The sequence below is a fragment of the Ciona intestinalis genome, chromosome 1, assembly GCF_000224145.3.
Source record: "Ciona intestinalis chromosome 1, KH, whole genome shotgun sequence".
NCBI lineage: Eukaryota > Metazoa > Chordata > Ascidiacea > Phlebobranchia > Cionidae > Ciona > Ciona intestinalis.
In genome coordinates, this window is record NC_020166.2 from 94,450 (window position 1) to 108,129 (window position 13,680).

General features: G+C 34.2%; 3 protein-coding genes across 3 annotated transcripts in view; 2 read left to right on the top strand and 1 right to left on the bottom strand.

The window, feature by feature from the left end:
• Positions 1–7,593, top strand: part of LOC100182595 (ras-related protein Rab-23) — an 8,169-nt gene extending 576 nt beyond the window's left edge. Inside the window, exons 3-8 of the mRNA XM_002121144.4 lie at positions 1–155; positions 1,240–1,325; positions 2,735–2,894; positions 3,509–3,591; positions 4,847–4,942; positions 5,420–7,593. Coding sequence (XP_002121180.1) covers positions 1–155; positions 1,240–1,325; positions 2,735–2,894; positions 3,509–3,591; positions 4,847–4,942; positions 5,420–5,571 — 732 coding nt within the window. The 3' untranslated portion in view covers positions 5,572–7,593. The remainder of the gene's footprint in view (positions 156–1,239; positions 1,326–2,734; positions 2,895–3,508; positions 3,592–4,846; positions 4,943–5,419) is intronic.
• An 811-nt stretch (positions 7,594–8,404) lies between these two features.
• On the top strand, positions 8,405–8,770 carry LOC100184966 (histone H2B-like). Its single transcript, XM_009863946.1, has one exon. The coding sequence runs from the start codon at positions 8,405–8,407 to the stop codon at positions 8,768–8,770; it is 366 nt and encodes a 121-aa protein (XP_009862248.1).
• Positions 8,771–10,115: 1,345 nt separating this feature from the next.
• Positions 10,116–11,778, bottom strand: LOC113474076. The gene is made up of 2 exons (XM_026833564.1): positions 11,426–11,778; positions 10,116–10,600 (listed from the first exon to the last, which is right to left on the bottom strand). The coding sequence occupies exons 1-2, from the start codon at positions 11,467–11,469 to the stop codon at positions 10,258–10,260; spliced, it is 387 nt and encodes a 128-aa protein (XP_026689365.1). The 5' UTR covers positions 11,470–11,778; the 3' UTR covers positions 10,116–10,257.
• Between the last annotated feature and the right edge of the window lie 1,902 nt (positions 11,779–13,680).

A 13,680-nucleotide genomic window follows, 5' to 3' on the forward strand; every position in this document is an offset into this window, starting at 1 on the left:
ATGTTGGAGGAAGATTTAGAAATTGCTGTAAAAGTTGTGGTGGTTGGAAATGGAGCAGTGGGGAAGTCAAGCATGATACAACGATACTGTAAAGGCATCTTCACTAAAGATTACAAGAAAACTATCGGGGTTGACTTCCTTGAAAAGCAGTTGAGGTAATGTCAGTATTTGATTTAAACTTTGTTGGTGAAAGATATGGATTGATATGTCAATATGATAAGTAAAGTACATATGGACATACTTGGGCTAATAAGGTTTATTGATTAACTGAGAGTTATAAATGATCTTTATCTACTGCATAATTTTAGGTTTAAAGTTGCTGTAACTACCAACATTATAGAGTCATGTTTTAGACAACTATTGAACTATTTATACATTTTTATGCCAATTCTGTTTAAATTCTGTTATTAAACTGTATAGTGTATAATACTATGCTGATATTTTGACATCGACCAATATTAACCAATATACCATTATAATATTTGACGAATGACGACCAATGTATTACTACTGTTACCATCTAATGTCACAATCAATGCCATCCCGCCTTTCAAAAACATTTCACTTTTCCCTTATAACTGTGACTTTGAAGGTACATTATGTCTTGTAGCAATATCAGCAGAGTGTAGCACAGTAGCGTAATAATACCTTTAATTTTATATTCAAAATATATAATTGCTTTATTACATAATAAACACAACAGTAGAGTATCGACCTGTACGTTTCAAATACCAGGTTGTTCTATTTTGGGTGTGGCAAATGACAAAACACAATATTATGCCATGAGATTTAGCCCTAATAATACACATGTACTGGTACACATAGGATAAATTACCACATTCAGTGCTATTATCATGGCACTAAACCTGGGGTGGCAGGGTGGGCAGGCCAACCCTTGAATTTTGTACACAGCATTAATTAGTAAACATTACAACCAATAAAATGGGTTTGTTTAAAATTAGTCTGTTGCTGTAGCGCAGTAAGTTAGTGCGCCTGCCTCTATCCCAGGGGTAATGGGTTCAAGGCTCGCCGTTGCCACTATTGTGGGCATGTGTGTTCTTGAGCAAGACACTTAACGGCAATTGCTTCAACCCAGAGGTCACTAATGGGTTGTCCAAACTGTCCGCCATATAAATGTTAGATTAGTAAGATAACTATTCGGTTTTAGAGGCTTATGACTATGAACTATTGTTCAAAACCTTTTTTATAAATTAATTAAATTCCTGTATTTGCTCCCAGGTTAAACGATGACGATGTCAGGTTAATGTTGTGGGATACAGCAGGCCAGGAGGAATTTGATGCACTTACAAAAGCTTATTACAGAGGTGAATATATAGATGTTATGTTGTATGAATAAATGAATGTAACTTACTTTATCCCCGCTTGGCCGGAAAACGACAGTCGTTATAACACAGATGTTTATACACCTCGTGCCAGCTTATGAGTTACTTTATGGGTGATTATTTTTTCCGGATGTTTCCATTTTTTATGTGTGGCTGATAGGTTGGACAACCCATTGGTGACCACTAGGTTGGAGAACGCTATGTGTGGCTTTCCTACATAAACATTGTTATACCAGTGGTAAAATGAGTGACATGTTTCAACAAAGGGAAACATCCTATGTGTGGCCCTATAAGTTTGCTTTGCACCTTAGAGTTTAGGATTAACAGATTTTACTCTGCTGTTAGGTCACTAGGTGTCTATACAAACAGAGCCAAAGTCTATTGCATTCACCACATTAATACCTATGTATAACGAAAATGCAAATTTTACCAATGCCACTCCAGATTTTACCCAAAAAAATGAAAAAAATGTTAAAAAATCATGGTAAACAACATAGTGTTATGCTATCTATTCTGGTAATGTTTTCCTGAACCGGTTTCCAAACCCAGTCTTTTATAAACTACTATTGTCATGTAATTTGTTTAACCTTTCATTATCATTTCTTTTGTATTCATGTTTATCCTCGCACAATCTATTTTTAATGTTATTGTATTGCCGGATCAAAGGTTATAAACGTATAATTGTTACAGCGAGACCTTGAATGTACATTGGGTTTTCATAATAAAACTGACATATGATTCATATATGAATATATAATATAATATATATATATTTATATATATAAAAGTTGCATTGTTGCAGTAATCTTTTTCTACATTTATATATTAAACAACTATTTGTAAACAGTTTGATCTTTTTAATGTAAAAGAGACAATGCATAAATAGCAGCGAAGTTGTTTGTAGTCAAATTTTTCCATTATATATTTCAAATTTTTCACTCTATAACTTAAATACACGTAAAAAAATGCAAAAAAGTAAAGTTCGCGCCCTGAAATGTTTAATTATGGTTTTGCATGCGCCAATGTTGTTTGTTTATTTGTTGCTTAGCAACATAATGGACTGTTGGACCGCAACATAATAATCTTAACTGGTTTTTAAATAATGTAGGCAGAAAACCTTTTTTTTAAACATTGCAAAAAAAACATTGTGCGTTTAAAATAATACAGGTTGAAAAAAAGCCTTTTTAAATAAATGTATAAAAAATATGCAAAAAATGGAAAAAGCATTTTAAAAAATGCAGGCCAAATAAACTAGACTGCGGGACAAAATCCTAACTTTTTTTAAATAATGCTAGAAAAAAAATTTTGTTTTTAATAATGCAACAAAAAAAACATTTTTTTAAATAATGAAAAAAATTTACATAATGCAACAAAAAATTTAAATAATGCAGGGGCTCAAGCATGCGTGTTGGCGTTTTCCACGACCGACCGAAACTCATTTGAAGCTGTTGAAAACTGGAAGAGCAAAGTTGAGGAAGAAGTTGGGCCAAACATCCCAATCGCTCTTGTGCAAAACAAAATTGACTTGCTTGATGATGCAGTTGTAGAGCAGTACGTGTGTTTTCTATTCTAATCTATTCGTTGTGGTGTGATCGTCGAAGATGCGAGTGAAGTCCCACATCATGGCACAGCATGTGTTTTTGGATTTAGGCCAAAGTTGGTCTATTATCCCCAACACCCTGGATGCTACACTTACGCCTAACAATTTATAAAAAACAAATTTATAAAACCACTTTAAGGAACTACAAAAATTGAATTGTTTTATTTCTAAAAAATACATTTTATACTAAAATTTGTATCCCATAATCCCCATCGAAATATTTTCAGTCAGAATACTATAAACTTGTGCTTACTACATAACTTTATTGCTTGTTAAAATAACCTAGGCCAAACTTGGTCCATTACCCCAACACCCTGGGTGCTACACTTATGTCTGACAATGCATAAAAACAAATTTTACTAAAGTTTGTATCCCGTAATTCCCATCGGGACCATTTCAGTCTGAATACTATAAAGTTGTGCTTACTACATAGCATTATTCCTTGTTAAAATAACCTTGTTTCACAAGAGATTGGTGAATGTAGTATGACTCATACCCAAACACTACTAGAGTGTTTTAAGTGCTTAGTTTATTTACATTTATTCATGCTAAGTGTTTATTCCAGGCACGAAGCTGAGGGATTGGCGAAAAGACTGAAGTTGAGATTTTACAGAACTTCTGTTAAAGAAGACTTGAACGTAGATGAAGGTATTTGGTTAAATTTTGTTATTTTGTTACTGCTGTTAGAGGTACTATTACCCCAACATTGTATATGCACATTCTATTTTATATGGGTGAGGTCCTACAGTGAGGCAGGCCATGGAACCTGGGATTTAGGCCAGAGTTGGCCTATTACCCCAACATTGTATATGCACATTCTATTCTATATGGGTGAGGTCCTGCAGTGAGGCACACCATGGGACCTGAGATTTAGACCAGAATTGACCCATTACCCCAACATTGTATATGCACATTTTATTCTATATGGGTGAGGTCCTACAGTGAGGCACACCATGGGACCTGGGATTTAGGCCAGAGTTGGCCCATTACCCCAACATTGTATATGCACATTCTATTCTATATGGGTGTGGTCCTACAGTTAGGCCATTACGCTACCCTTAAACCTAGGATGAAAGATTTGTGTGTTATTTTTTTACCCATTATTTCTGTTGTTATGTTTACTATCTTTCTTGCCTGGTTTTTATAATCTTTCCAACCAGTCTAAATTATCAAGAATATTGTCATACTGATACAATTAGCTGACAGTAGGTCGGTAAATTAATTATATGTTACAAAAGTAAATTCGCTGAAAAGTTGAAAACTAGTAATTTAGTAACGACCGCATCAAAATTATTACCTAACTCAAGTTTTCTGATATTTCTATTCTTATCGGATTTAAATTTTATATATTTTTCTGAATCCTAAAATATTTCCAAAGTAATTTTGCAATAACAAAAACTTTTTTAACATGCGGTCTACAGTTGGGCAATGTTGTAAACTAAGAGTTTTCTGTAAAGAGATTAAATAATATTTTAGTTGCTCATCTGGCATAAAAACGTTGGGTGTTTCCAACCCTGATGAAGTCTCGTCGGATGGCAGACAAAATGTCAGAAAGACATTTGTTTTTATACCAGATGAGCCGTTAAAATAATAATAATAACTTTTATTGGTCTCTTCGATTACGGTAGCGAAGATTTAGAAATATTTTAAACCAAAAGACAGGATATAGCGACAAAGCAACAGTTGTTAAAACACACTTACGGTTAAAAACATATTTACATTTATTTGGAAGAAAATAAGCGTGGTCGCTACACCTAGCGGACATACGAGCCATTTATTTTAATTGAGTTAAAATTCTAATAGGAACAAAAGTGTGCGTAAAGATATATTATTTACATTATGCCTGGTAGCAGAAGTAACAAAAATATAAAAAGATTTTAACAATGTAACCCAAAACTTATAGTGTTCAAGTATCTTGCAACGAAACACATCCAAAAGATGAGACAAGAAGGTGAGAAAGAATCGGAACCAACTACAGTTCAACCTATAAGACAAATTGGTGGGTTGTTAATTAACATTTGTAACTATTAAAGTAAAAAATAACACCTGTTGTTTCATACACCTTGTACTAGCTTACGAGTTACCATGCATGTAACTTATTTATTCTCGCATGATGGGGTAAGGGCAGTCGTTATAACACAGGTGTTCTGTTTCATACACCTTGTGCCAGCTTACAAGTTACCACGTATGTAACTTTGTTTTTTTTTCCGTATGGTTGGCAATTTAGATAACCCATTAGTGAATAGTGACCACTAGGTTGGAGCAATTGCAGTTAAGTGTTCAAGAACACATACGCCCACAATGGTGGCAGCGATGAGCCTTGAACCCGTAACCTATGTATTAGTTGTTAACGGCAGCAGTGCTAAAGCCCATGCTACACCGCCAGACTCGCTATAAACTTGTTTCTCGTTGCAAATTTCAAGATATTTCCCTGCCTATGACCATAAACATATTTCTTACATGATGTTATCTCTAGGTTTGTTCACTAGTACAGGCAGTGCTTCAAAATCGAATAATAACAACGGGGACTCAGGAAACATTGGGGGTGAGACCATCACCCTTCAACCCAGCAAATCTAGGGTGCCGTCAAAATCAAAAAATATTTTTTCAAGATGCAAAGTGTTCTGAATAATGTTGTACTTTGGCTTTGAATGAGTTGTGTTTTAATCTAAATAAGCATACGGAGCTTGTTTTAACTTAATTTTTTTTGTGACATTTTGGACCAGTGGGACACAGGCCAGATTTTTTTGAAAAAATTTGGCCAGATTCTGTATTTTTTTTTGACTAAGGATGCATATTACAGAGTATTTAACTATTCTAAAATTCTGAATTGTGCATCCCTAGTTTTAACCTAAATAAGTACACCAGGCTTGTGTATGATAAGTTAAATTTTGTTGCGGCTTTTTGGGCCAGCAGTGGAAAAAATTGCTCATATTTACACGACAGATTTTGTCTTTAATTTGACCTTAGGCAATGCTTGTAATAATACACTAATGGCTGAAGGAAATACTTTTCTATATCAAAAATTTTCTATATCCAGAATATAAAGTTTGATTTGCCTGTGAGCTCTATTTTCTTTACCCTGGTTGAGACAATATTTCCAAACAAGCAAACCAGTATTTTCCACAAATTTTAAACCATACATTTTTTCTTCTCTTGCAGCCCTTTTTTTTTCTTCTCTTGCAGCCCTTTTTTTACACTAATAGCCAAATATATGAAAGATTTGATGCCAACTTTTCATGTTCCTATTTGTAAAATTGTGCTTTTACCAAAACCTAGTTTCTCAGTGACGAAAAATCACTTCTATTTTTGCGAGTTTTGTTTTACTGCACTGGACTATTACGTGGCCCCTTTTTTTAAATTTTTTTTTTACGGTGCTTTTTAATTAAAAAGTTTTCTGTATGCCAAATATTTTTATCTCACTTATAACTTGAGCTGACTTTATTTTTGTGGCACATTCTGCACTTTGTTTATATTTTAGCTTTTGAGTTATACAGACCAGTCAAAAAATGGGTTTTGGATTTTAAAATGCCGTCCCAGTGGTCACTGCTTTAAAACTCTTGAAATATTTGATTTTTTGAAAAAATAATTCCAATTAAAACCGCACTAATCCATTAATAGCATCCCAGTATTATTGTTTTCGCATAAAAATAACATTTTTTTTCAATAATTACCAAATAAATTTAGAAATTTGGAAATATGTAAAGTTTTTCATTTCCTAAACTATGTTTTATGTACTAAATTAAAGCCTAAAATTTTATAAATAATATTTAAAATACGTAATTTTTACAAAGTTTTAAAGTAAAAACAATTACATGTTTGCCGAATTTGTCTAAAATTCCGTGTGAAAGTTTAATTGGCAATTTTTTTATGTTATATATTTTTTTAAATTAATTACCAGCTAAAGCTACCTTGTACTTTCATGCTTTAAAAGTGTTAAAAATCTTCTAATGTTTGTTACATTCGAAATATTGCGTCTGCTTACGCGCGTGTATTCTTATTTCTTATACTCCAAAGCGAAATTTGAATTTTCATCTTAATTATTTGCTGCACTCTATTATAAATTGGTACAATTTTTTTGATTAGCGTTAAAATTGTGTTATGTACTGCGTTCCAAAATCGATAAATTGATTCTTTTTTAATTTATCATCGACCAAACGAACACAAAATAAGTTTTAAAAAGGTGGTTTTTAACAAGTCATAAAAAAACGTACGTATTGTACAAATTTTACAAATTTGGAAAATGTGAGCAAATTTTTTTGTTTAAAATAGAAGTAATTTATTTTGTTTTAGTAGATTTTGTGCGTTTAAAATTGCAGTCTGGCGGAAAAAAGGTTTTTATATAGTCGTAAACTGGTACATACGAGATTTTTAAATTAACTGGCAAACGTTTAAGAACCACTGTTTTAAACTTACAGTTTTAAAACCGTTTTTGTTATCGTGAACATTTACTCAAAAATGCGCTTTTACGCTCGTTTTTATTTATACTGACAAAATTAATTAATATTTAATTTGCAAACAATTTAATAATAAACAACATATATAGTAGGCTTATGTATTAATAGACATCTAATTTAATTCTGTGCATTTTCCCAAGAATCGGTGACGTAACAATTATAATGTATTACGTAATAAAACTGATCTACGTCACATGTGGGTATTGGATTTGGAATTTTGAACCAAAATTTGAAATTAAAGCAAAGACGTCACCCATATAAGGTAAGTAAAAATGTTTGGTTTCGTATGTGTATTTAAAATGTTTTTTTTTTCGAATGTTATTATATCAATTTGACCTACGTGTAGTTATTTTTCTTGTTTCTATGGGTATATATCAACACTTAAGTTAAATTTGTTATTTTCTATTTCCAAAAATTTTAATGTCGTAGTAGTCGATTTCAATTTAGCCCATGTTTATATTGGTATTATATGCTAACGCCTTTAGCTGTGAAAGGCCCTAATCGTTTGTTCATCGATTTAAATTTCGTGGTTATTTTTTTCAGATTTTAATTTGTCAACTAATTTTTAAGCCCCCAAGGCAAAAATCCATACACATATATAGTCTAAAATCTCGCATGGGCAGTCAGGTAGGCTATTTATAAACGGAACAGAGTAAAATCAAAGGATAATAAGTTAATATTTTCAGCAAAGCAAAATGCGGCTACAAGGACAGTCTGTGCAGTTTATAAACGGGAACAGACTATATACAGTAGGGTAGGGGGAGATGGGACACCTTTTTATTTCATTTTCTGATCCCATTTGGTAGTAAACAAAGAACATTTAAAGAAACACCACGACTCCTATAGACCGTTGTTAATTGTTTAAAACAGGATCAGAATATTTGGATATTTTTTGCTAAACGTGTTCAATCTTACCCCACCCCACTATTTATGCAGTTTATAAACGAGATCTATATATTTCCAATAGGCAGTGGTTACAGATTTAATATTCTCAGCAAAGCAAAATGGCTCCCACCAAAGCTTCAAGTAATTCTAAACGTTCAACGTCGTCTGGTTCGTCTGGCAGCGGCGGAAAAGTAAAAAAGGGGCATGAAGATTTTCGCAACTATCTGTACAAGATATTGAAAGAAATTTACCATGACACTGGCATCACAAGGCAGGCTATGGACTCCATGAACACACTAATGAACTATCTGTTCCATATCATCGCTGAAGAAGCCTCTAGTATTATGAAAGCAGCAAACAGAACAACAATGGCGGCAAACGACATACAAAGCGCTGTGAGAAAGGTTTTACCGGGTGAGCTACAAAAACACGCAGTTTCAGAAGGCACAAAAGCGGTTGCAAAATTTAAAAGTTTTTATGTATAGTGTCAGTGAATAAACACAAAATGACTGTGTCTGTTTGATGTATTAATGTAACTTCTTACTTTTCTTGCTTTATCCTCGCATGCGGCAGGCAACGACAGTCGTTATAACACGGGTGTTTTGTTTTATATACCTCGTGCCCGCTTACGAGTTACCACATATGTAGCTTATTTATCCTCGCACGGCGGGGCAAAGACAGTCGTTATAACACGGGTGTTCTGTTTCATACACCTCGTGCCCGCTTACGAGTTACCACATATGTAGCTTATTTATCCTCGCACGGCGGGGCAAAGACAGTCGTTATAACACGGGTGTTTTGTTTTATACACCTCGTGCCCGCTTACGAGTTACCACATATGTAGCTTATTTATCCTCGCACGGCGGGGCAAAGACAGTCGTTATAACACGGGTGTTCTGTTTCATACACCTCGTGCCCGCTTACGAGTTACCACATATGTAGCTTATTTATCCTCGCATGGCGGGGCAACGACAGTCGTTATAACACGGGTGTTCTGTTTCATACACCTCGTGCCCGCTTATGAGTTACCACGTATGTAGCTTATTTATCCTCGGACGGCGGGGCAACGACAGTCGTTATAACACGGGTGTTTTGTTTCATACACCTCGTGCCCGCTTACGAGTTACCAGTATGTAAATTTGTTTATGTAACGTTAGATTTATCGAAATTCACTTAAACCCCTTTCTGTTAACGATAGTCATCGTCCTGAAAGAATAAATGTAACTTGTTTGACATATATACGAAAATGAGGGCATTATAGACATTATGCGCAGTAACAAACGTCGTTTATTTGGCATTCAGAAATACGTATGTACTTAAAGTTTCGCAATATAGTACTGTGGGGTAAGATGGGACACATTTAGCACATAATATCCAAATATCCTGATTGTGTTTTAAACAATTAACAGTGTTCTCTTAGAGTCGATACGACTATATAAATTTATACTTTGTTTACAACCAAATGAGATGATGCATGTACCATCTTACCCCAACCTACTAGCTACAGATTTAAAATAAAATACTTTGCACAAATTCTACCTCGCGTAAACTTATCACAGGGCAGACATCAGACACAGGTATTATGATCAAACAAAACACTCTGATTTTTATAAAAAAAATATGCAGCCATCATGGTAAAAATCTATATTATATACAATAAGTATAAATTAATACAAAAAAATGCTGTTATATTGTGGGGTGGGGAAAGATGGGACACCTTTTCCTTCTATTTTCTCCTCCCAATTAGTAATAAACAAAGAACAATTATTCTTGACGACTCTCATAGACCGTTGTTAATTGTTTAAAACACGATGAGGATGTTTCAATATTATGTGCTAAAAATGTCCCGTTTTCCCCACAGTACTATATGTACAAATTGTATAAATAAAAAAAAAATCGTATTCGAAACTGGGGGGTTGTTTTCAATAGCAGCACTAAACCAAAAATACAGACCAGTATTTAAGTTAATGTTTTATGTCTTCTTTTCGCAATAACACATCTTCGGTAAAACCACTTCATAGATTCGTTGATCTCCAGTGTTCTTCACGGTGTCTTTTGTCTCCAGCGATCGACTAGTAAGGTTCCGTGGGCAATGGTATCCAATTTTATTCCGAAGTTTGATTTTTTTGAACATGTTTTGTCCACTTGACTTCTTAGTGTAAATTCCCTTGCATTTCAAGCATAGAACGGTCGTGAAACTGCTCTGTTCGTTAACATTGTTGCATTTGAGCGTGAGTGGTATTTGTCTCGGCAAAACGCCCAAGACGCAGCTTGGTATTGCAGGCTCAACTGCACAGTTATGAATTTTCAGAAAACTGTGAAAAAATGGAACAAATTGAATGTAAATCAGGTTGAGATTTCACGTAGTTGATAGGGCGCAACACCAAATGGAACGTGAAAACAGAATGAAATGGTGTCCCATCTTCCCCCACCCTACTATGTTTTCCACACGTTTTACCCATAGCGTGTTTGAACAACTATTGTTTTACTGTTAATTCCCTTCTCTCAGTTCTTTTAATAACATGATCTTTCAATATCGTTTACGAAGAGTTAAATAAAAGTTATCGAAGGGTTTTCAAAGGGCTAAGTAAAAGTAATATTAGTATTACAGTCTTCTTTCGGAAGCTGTGCATTTATAATTAGGTCGTAACGGAAAGTACTGAAAGTTTCCACACTCGATAACTTGTAGTTCCCTATATGCTTAGGAGTATTGGTTCTTGTATTTATTCAAGGCAGAACCAACTTAAAACTTTAAAAATCGACCTATTTAATTTAACTACGTTTCTAGTCATATTGAAAAATCTAAAAAAATTAACGAAAAGTTACGTTAAATTAAGTAATACACTGCTTATTTTAACCAAGCGCATTTATAGCATGTTTGGTGGTAGCACATACTCAAAAAACAATCACTCACAAAGTAACATACTTGGTAACTCGTTAGTGGCCGAGGTGTATGAAACAGAGCACCCGTTTTATAACAGCTACCGTTTTCTGGCCATGTGAGGATAAATAAGTTACATACGTGGTAACTTGTAAGCAAGCACGAGGTGTATGAAACAGAATACTCGTGTTATAAAGACTGTCATTTCCCGTCATGCAAGGATAAAGCAAGCTACATTCACGCATTCATAAATACTTACTCTCTTGTGTCGGTCGACAACATTTTCGTTTGTGTTTTCCACATTTTCTTGAGTCGGCGGGGACGATGGCAGAAATTCTTCGCTAGACTTGCACCAACATATAGGAATATCACAAGTAACTGTGCGGGAAATATAAAATAAAACTGGTTTCTATCTTACACCACATCTTAGACGCAATGGGGAAATCGCCCATTGTTGAAATCTACTCAAGCGTAAAGTTTAGAAACCACGGGAAAGTACCGAGCGGGGATGGTTTGGTTGGTCAACGATTACGAATGGAAATGTACAACAAGTTTTTTAAACCGTTTGTGACGCATAATCACTTTTATTCTAATGTATAGGGTGTGGAAAGATGGGACACTTTTAGCACATAATACCTAAATATCCTGATCGTGTTTTAAACAATTAACAACGGTTTATGGGAGTCGTGAGGATACGGTTTTATAATTCTTTGAATGTTCTTTGTTTACTACCAAATTGGACGATAAAATAGAATGAGAAGGTGTCCCATCTTACCCCGCCTTACTATATATGGGTGAGGTCCTACAGTGAGTCACGTCCTGGGATTTATAACAGAGTTGGCCCATTACCCCATTAGAACTTAATATGTTTTTAAATAATCTTGAACCACAGTTTACTGTTAAAGCCAAACGACTTTTGTTCGGCAATTTAACGTATTATAGTTCTTGACAGAATCAACAAAGGTATCCGTATGCTTTATAGAATATCTTATAGTAAACCAAACTGGGCAAATACCATTGTGTATAAAAAATACGACTTATTTTAATATGCAACCTTAATACGTTACTAGGGTATAGACTCTATAGGTAATGGGACAACTCTGGCCTAAATTCTAGGTCCCATGGCGTGCCTCACTGTAGGACTTCACCCATATAGAATAAAATAGAAGTGCCTTGCTGCAGTATCTCGCCCTCGTAGACTAATCCATAGATCTATATACGCATTTTTAACACATAACGTATTATAAAAAGTTTACATAGAGAGTATACATATAATACTGTGGGGCAAGATGGGATACTGTTAGCACATAAATCCCATATTTCCTAATCATCCAACAACGCTCGATAAAAGTCACGGTTATATGATTCTGTAAATATTCTTTGTTTACTACTAAATGGGAAGATAAAATATGATGAATACATGTTCCATCTTGCCCCACCTTACTATACAAAATACTTTAACAAAAAAAAAACTATACTGTTATACAATATTATAACGCTGGTCTCGTCTTTAAAAACCCCATACTAAACCACACATTCGCTTACTTGAAAGATTTTCATTCTTTTTCACTATAAAGTTCGACGCCCAGTAGTGTATTGAGAACTTGTTAAAATCTAGATACGCCATTCTCTAAATAACGTCCATTATATAAGATTCTGCCCGAAACGTGAGGAACTGAATTTGTATATCATTACTTTCTGGGGCTCAGCTTTTTAATTTGTTTCTTTGTAAAAAATGAAAATCGGAATTTTAAACCGAGAGGTATTTCCCCTCCAAGTTTTTTTATTCGGTATCTTTACTTCTTTTTGCTTAAGTGGATCGTGGGGACTTACATTCAAAAAATATTAATAGACCACGGGAATTATCGTATAGGCGGACTCAATGAAACTGCTTGTTTTTTTCATTTTTTATGAATGTTACACCCACGGAGGATACGCCAAGAATCGGGAACTAAATTATATTTACTTTTGTCGCATCAGCGGAACTTTTGAACAAGTTGGGAACTTCACTGGTAAAACTACCGTCTTATGTGTTCTAAGTAATAACTTCCGATAAGTATGTCACTTCTGTGTAAATATATTGTAGGGTTTTCCTTGTACAAATGACCGCCAACGTATTTAATCCATAAGTAACTGATTTATTTCCAAAATACGGAATTTGTGTAGTTATGCAATTAACGTCATCACGCAAAACAAATGGGGTTTTACAATGTAATTAAGTAAAGGAAAGCGCAAATGCTAATTGGTAAATCCACCGTAACTTAACATAAATAAAACTCTCTAAATGAAACAAAAATGCTTCAAAAATTTACAAAGTAAAACGACGAAAAAATGCGAAAATGGTAATTGGTAAGCACATTGTAGTTTAAAATAAACAAGACCGGCTAAAAAAAATAAAACCAATATGTTTCGTACTTTAACAAAATTATATGATACGTAACCATTGCATATATATTTTAGTCACATGCTTATATAGGTACTGTCAAAATAGCTGGCAACATTAGTTCCAGCAGA